This window comes from Rhinopithecus roxellana, chromosome 7 (assembly GCF_007565055.1).
Source record: "Rhinopithecus roxellana isolate Shanxi Qingling chromosome 7, ASM756505v1, whole genome shotgun sequence".
Classification (NCBI taxonomy): domain Eukaryota; kingdom Metazoa; phylum Chordata; class Mammalia; order Primates; family Cercopithecidae; genus Rhinopithecus; species Rhinopithecus roxellana.
Genome location: NC_044555.1, coordinates 86095615 through 86101614, shown reverse-complemented (window position 1 = coordinate 86101614; position 6000 = coordinate 86095615). Strand labels below are relative to the sequence as shown.

The 6000-nt window shown below is 52.2% G+C and overlaps 1 protein-coding gene across 3 annotated transcripts in view; it reads left to right on the top strand.

Annotated features, from left to right (window-relative positions):
* The first annotated feature begins 2764 nt into the window (after positions 1-2764).
* Positions 2765-6000, top strand: part of RPS6KA3 (ribosomal protein S6 kinase A3) — a 125171-nt gene continuing 121935 nt past the window's right edge. For 2 of the 3 annotated variants that reach the window (XM_030933531.1, XM_030933530.1), the window contains exon 1: positions 2799-3274. In XM_030933531.1, the coding sequence (XP_030789391.1) occupies positions 3206-3274 (69 nt within the window). In that variant the 5' untranslated portion in view covers positions 2799-3205. The other variant, XM_010379704.2, reaches the window with a different exon arrangement.

The following is a 6000-nucleotide window of genomic DNA, read 5'->3' as shown; positions in this document are numbered from 1 at the left end:
GTTGCACTGCTCTTGGATTTAATAGAAGAAATAAAAGAGGAAAAGCTTATTGTTAACAACAAAAAACCATTTTCTTTGCTTTTGGGGCACAAGAAAGAATAATGTTCTTCTAAATAAATTTAATCAATTCATAAATACTTACCAAATCGATCCTATGTGCAAGACATATGTGGTAGTGGTACTTTAACTGGTTTTTGTTGTTGTTGTTTTGTTGCTGCTTTTTTTTTTTTTTTTTTTTTTTTTTAGACAGAGTTTTGATCTTGTCGCCCAGGCTGGAGTGCGATTCTCCTGCCTCAGCCTCACCCATAGCTGGGATTACGGGTGTGCGCCACTATGCCCAGCTAATTTTGTATTTTCATTAGAGACCGGGTTTCACCATGTTGGCCAGGCTAGTCTGGAACTCCTGAGCCCTGGTGATCCGCCCACCTCGGCCTCCCAAAGTGCTGGGATTACAGGGGTGAGCCACCGCACCTGACCACTTTAACTCATTATTAACAGTTCATGTAATGCTTAATTCACTGAAACGTGACCACTGCTCACATTACTTTTACAGATGAGGTAACTGTTTCAAAAGTTATTCCTCTGGTTCTCAAGGTTAACAGAGAATAAAAGTTGATACGGAAAATCGCATACAATTTGCTTTATTTTAAAATGTTCATTCTTTGCGTGGGGGTAATTAGACTGAACAGTGTTAGCCACATAACGGTCTCTCTTCAACTATGTATGTTTTTACTAATGCAAGAATGTTAACTGAAATAATTGATCAAAGGGTAGGGGGAGCTAATTTACTTTAAGCCAACCGAATTAACGAACTTCTTTTCGCTATAAGGAGTGGTCATGTGACGCTGCAATGTAAATGAATAAATTAAGCATTTTGTACATAAATGCAAAATAGCACACAACTCCTTATCCTCCAAACTTCTGCAATCACGTTTTATCGTCGGGAATTACACAGAGAATGTGCTGCCAAATTAACTGAGTCTGGGCCCAGGTTGGATTTGCAACACCTGTATATAGCATGTGGAGGGAAGTGACAAAAGCATGAGCCAAGTAGCCGCATTCGCCTTCTTCCCCAGACCACGTTGAGTCTGCCCAGATGTTGCCCAACCTGAGCGGTCCCCCTGAGTTTAAAGCTTCGGGAGAAGGCGCGCAACGAGGACTTCCTGACGCCTTCTCAGGCTCCCTAAACAGTTGGAGCCTCCCTAAATGGCCACGAGGTTCCCCGGCCTCGAGCCTGTGCCAAGGGGCGCGCTGGCGAAGGCAGCAGAAAGAGCCCAACACCTGCCTCTCGAAGCCCCAGCGAGAAACCTCGCACCGACAGCGTAGACCTGGCCGGCTGGGTGTGGGGCTCTAATCTCATTCTCACACCTGCTTAGGGAGGCAGGCGAGAGTTCTCCGGGTGTCTGGGTCCTGGGAGGATGAAAGGAAGCTGTTAATAGGCGTCCGCTGGGAGCGCAGCAAGGGACGCGCCTTGGTCGCTGGGCGTGGGAAGACCGGGATGCCTGGGCCGCGGCCTGAGGGACTGAAGGGACACGCCGGCTCGGAGATTTCCCTTTGCTTTTTCTCTTCCCCTCGCTGGGCGACTAGCCAGGGGCTGCAGTAGCTTTCCACTCAGCCCTGCGACTTTTACACATTTCTGCCCGGGCGCACTTAGCGCGCAGCGGCTCCTGGCGCAGTGAACACAGGGTCGAGTCCTCTTGGGACGCACCCCGGGCGCCCAGGCCTTCCCCCGCAATCTCTCGCCGTCCTGTGGGGCTCCATCGCCGTCGGGGCATTGGGTTTCCTTAATCCAGGGCTTCCCCATCTTGGGCAGGAGGAGGAGTCAGAACCCCTCCCCTCCCTCTGTCCCTCTCCTCCTCCTCCTCCGCCCACGGCCAGCCTGATTTTTAAATCTAATCTCTTATTTAAAGTCAACAGAGGAGCAGGAACCCCGCGCTCCTGCCTACAAGATATTTTTAAACAATTCTCCAACCTCTGCCGTGAGGGACAGCCTTAAGGAACCTCCCTGTTTCCCCCTCTTGAAGATTTAGGTAGCAGACTTAGGGGGGCAGGGGTTCGAGGGTCGCAGCTGAAGGCCAAGAGCTCTGCGCAGTTGGGGAGGAGAATTTGGGCTGGGGGTGGTGCGGAGGAAGCGACTAATACAAGACGAATGAATCCCAAATAGCCACAATTTAACACGAGCGTCAACTTGAAGAGACTTGAATCAAACCGGGAGCCGAGCCCCCAGGAGACTCCTAGGCACGAAGCCTCCAGTGCCTCTGTCGGGGGAGGTGGGGGGCAGGTGATTTCCCAGCATGTGACCCTGAAGAGGGAGGGTCTCGGGCCATTACGGGATGCGCCCAGAGACTAGGCGCGCCCGCACGCACGCACCCCCGGAGGAGACAGGCCGAAAAGACACTCCTCACCCCTCCCCGGGTCCTTTTGGCTCGGGACTGCGCCTCCGGTACTTTGCCCACCTCCCTCCCCAGCTGGGCGGGGACCACTGTTCTCCCTTATTCCCAAGGAGCCTCCGACCTGCTTGGACCCTTGGCAGTGAAAGGCTCCCAGCCTTCGCCCCTCCTGCCTTTCCCATTTCTTTCCCCCGCCTCCTGCCGACGCCCCCAGTTCTCTTGGGCTCGCCCTTCCTGAAAGTAGGCGAGGCCCAGAAGCTGAGGTTGGGGCGCAGAAGGAGGGGGGTGGGAAGAGGGAGGAGCGGAGCGCAGCGGCCGGGGGCGTGTCTTCCACTAGCCCAGCCCCTGGGTGCGCGCGGCGGTGGCGGCGGCGGTCGAGCCTCGCTTTGAGAGACAGGTATCGCTTAGGCGCCATGTTGTGAGCGGAAGTGGGGGAGCGCGCGGCGGTCGCTGTTCTGCTGGGAGCGGGCGCGGGAACCGGCGGGGGGGGCGGAGCCGTAGTCCCGGCGGCGGAAGGAGGAGAGGAAGAAAGGGGCGAGACCCGGTGCCCGGCGGAGGCGCGAGGCTCTCGCTCGGCGCGCGGGCGTCTCTGGCCAGGCGCGCGGCTTTCGGGCGGTCGGCGTCGGCGTCGAGCCCTCTCTGGGGCCGCTGCCGCTGCTGCTGCTGCTGCTGCTGCTGCCGCCGCTGCCGCCGCCGCCGCCGCCGCCGCCGCCGCCACTGCCGCTGCCGTGGGGCTCGGGCGGCGACGGAGCGGGGCCGGCCGTGGGGCGGGCGGGGAGGGAGGAGGCGGTGAAGGCGGCGGGCCGGGGGGGAAGATGCCGCTGGCGCAGCTGGCGGACCCGTGGCAGAAGATGGCTGTGGAGAGCCCGTCCGACAGCGCTGAGGTGAGTGCAGCAGGGCGGCCGGGGCCGGCGCATCTCCTCCCCGCGCCCCCGCCGGCTCGCTTCGCTCCCCGGAGCTGGCCACTCGGCCCGTTCTGATCGCGATCGCGTCTTCCCCCCGGGTTCAGGGTTTTGATTTGGGTTGTTGGGCTGGGTCTGTTTGCCCGTCTGTCTGTTCCTCCCACCCGCACCTTCACCTCCTTCCTTCGCTCGGGGGGCTGCCAGTGTGGTGGCGCGTGGGGTTTGGAGTGGGCGCTGGGGCTTTGCAAGAAGCCAATTTTAATCAACTTTGCGTGGGGGAAGCGGGAGGCGGAGCGGGGGCCGGCGGGGAGTTGGGAAGTTTGGCCCAGCCAGGTCGGGGGCTTTCCCGGACCTTGGCGACTTTGGGAGTTGAGGGAGGAGTAGGGATCGGGTTGACCGGGGAGCAGGGACTGTCGAGTCCGGCTGAGACAGGGGCTGCTGCGGGGAGACCAGCGCGCGGGGCACGGATGGCGGCGACCTGTAGGGGTTTCGGGTAGGGGGTACAGCGTTTTGCCTCCCCCCCGTCTGCCGCAGCCGTTGCTGCTGCTGCTGCTGCTGCGAAGAAAGTGGAAGCCTAAGGTCCCCTACCTCCTCCGTTTCTGAGGTCACAGAGCTAGACCCCCGCCCCTGCGAGTTTAACTTGAGTTTCCTGTCCGTGGAGGTGAGAGGGTGATACTCAAGGAGATCAGCGGCCGCCGTAAAGAGCTTTCTGGTTTTCCTCGCCCGGGATCTGGTGACCGTTCCTGAGACACCCACCCCAGTGCCCAAAACCCAAACAGTATACCCAAACAGGGCAAAACAGAATTTCCCCGGGCGCATCACTCCACCGAGCTTTTCTGAACCGCCCCTGTCCCAGAACAACTCGGGGTCTGCGAAAATAATCCAGACAAGACCCATTCCAAGGTATCACCGCTCCTCTCCGGAGTGGAAAATCAATTCCTGATGGTGGCGCGTCTGTGATTCTTCCTTCTTGACTTTTTGCTGCCTTCTCTCCCCGCAGCGGACTTTGGGGGATTACAGGATGATAGGCTGCGTGTGTGTAATAGTTACTGAGTGAGTGACCCCATTTCTGGAAAGCATGACTGAAACGCGGGGGTGGAATGGGGCAGGCTCTGATGAGTGGTGTGCTTGGCGGCAGCCGCTGCCCTGCCGGCCTCCGCAGTGTGAGAGGTAGATAGGGTTACTGGTTACGTCAGTAAAACCGAGGCTCAGTTTGATCTGAGATGCGGGACCCTTGCGTTCTCCAGTGTAATGGAGAGGGCGGGGGATCAGTTCAAATCGCTTTTCACTTTTTTCCCCCAGTCACCTCCACTGCTGTATAAAAATTTTGCTTGTTCTCCTTAACGCACGCAGAGTTGTAATAGTGCTTATGACTGATTGGTGCTTAGTATTTTGCGACTTGGATCATACTTGTAAAACCTGAACTAAATGCTGCTCTTCAATGGAAAAGACATTGATATATGTTGAAAGAAAATGAAAGAAAGAAAGGAAATCATGTTTTTAAGACTGACAGAATCACAAGAACTTTATTTGAAATTGTTAACCAGACTAATACTATGAATCTTTTATTTAAAAAAAGCCAAATTTATGATGTTTAATCATCCTTTGGATGGGTAGTGTGAAAAAGAGCATGCAAGAGCTCTTTTCATATTTTTCCCCGGAAAATTTTTTGCATTAAATAATATAGCTAAAAGGTTAATAAAATGTTCTCAAAGTACTGAACTTGTGGAAAGAAATTAAATTTGCTTTGAGCCTGACTTTTACATACAAACATTAACAATTGCAACTCAAGATCAGTCCACATTTCTGGTTGGCATTTATCGATGTGATAGGAAAACAATGTCATTTAAAACTCCACCTTATCCTTTTTCTATCTAGAGTGCATTTGGATAAGGAAGCACAAAACTGATATTTATTTAGCACCAACTATATGCCAGGTACTGTACTACATTACTATTTCATTTTATCCTTCCTATGACCCAGCAGGGTAGGATTATGGTCCCCATTGTTGTAGATTAGGAAACAAAATCTCAGAAGCTGAAAGGTACAACGATTATAAATAGTAAATGGCAGAGCCATAATTCAAAGCCAGGTGGATACAATTCATGTGCTTTGTTTTATATCAGGGTAGCTGTTCCAAATCTTTTGTGGAAAAATTCGGGGTATAAATAAGCCAGTAGTTAGAGGTCATCTATTTTCCAAAAACAACTAGAGTATTATAAGAGGTCTCATTTGGTAAAGCCTTGTTATTTCAGTTACTGTCATGTTTTCCAGAACTTGACAGATAGGAGTCCACAATTTGCTATTTTCAAAGAATTTTCTTGCTATTCTGGCATAAGGTATGTCAAACAGAGCCAATGTAGCCAAGATTTATTAAAACTAAATTCTAACAAATTGCCTTTAGATATTTAATTTCCTTTGCTTGTTTAGTTATTTCAAGTAAATTACTTCTGATACAATTTGGAAATATTGAAGACAGTGAGGGAAAGGTTGAAAAGTTCCACTCAGAGGTCTAATATTTTCACTATTATGCCGTTTCCTCCCCAGTAGGTTCCTATCAGATAATAATTGTATTTTACCAGAGTAACATCGTTTTTTTAAAGCATCATTTACTTGAGTAAATACATCAAAATATTTCTCTCCAGGTTAAAAGATTTCAGGATTAGTCTGTGTAGGAGTTTACATTTGTGGTCTCATCCCTAGTACAC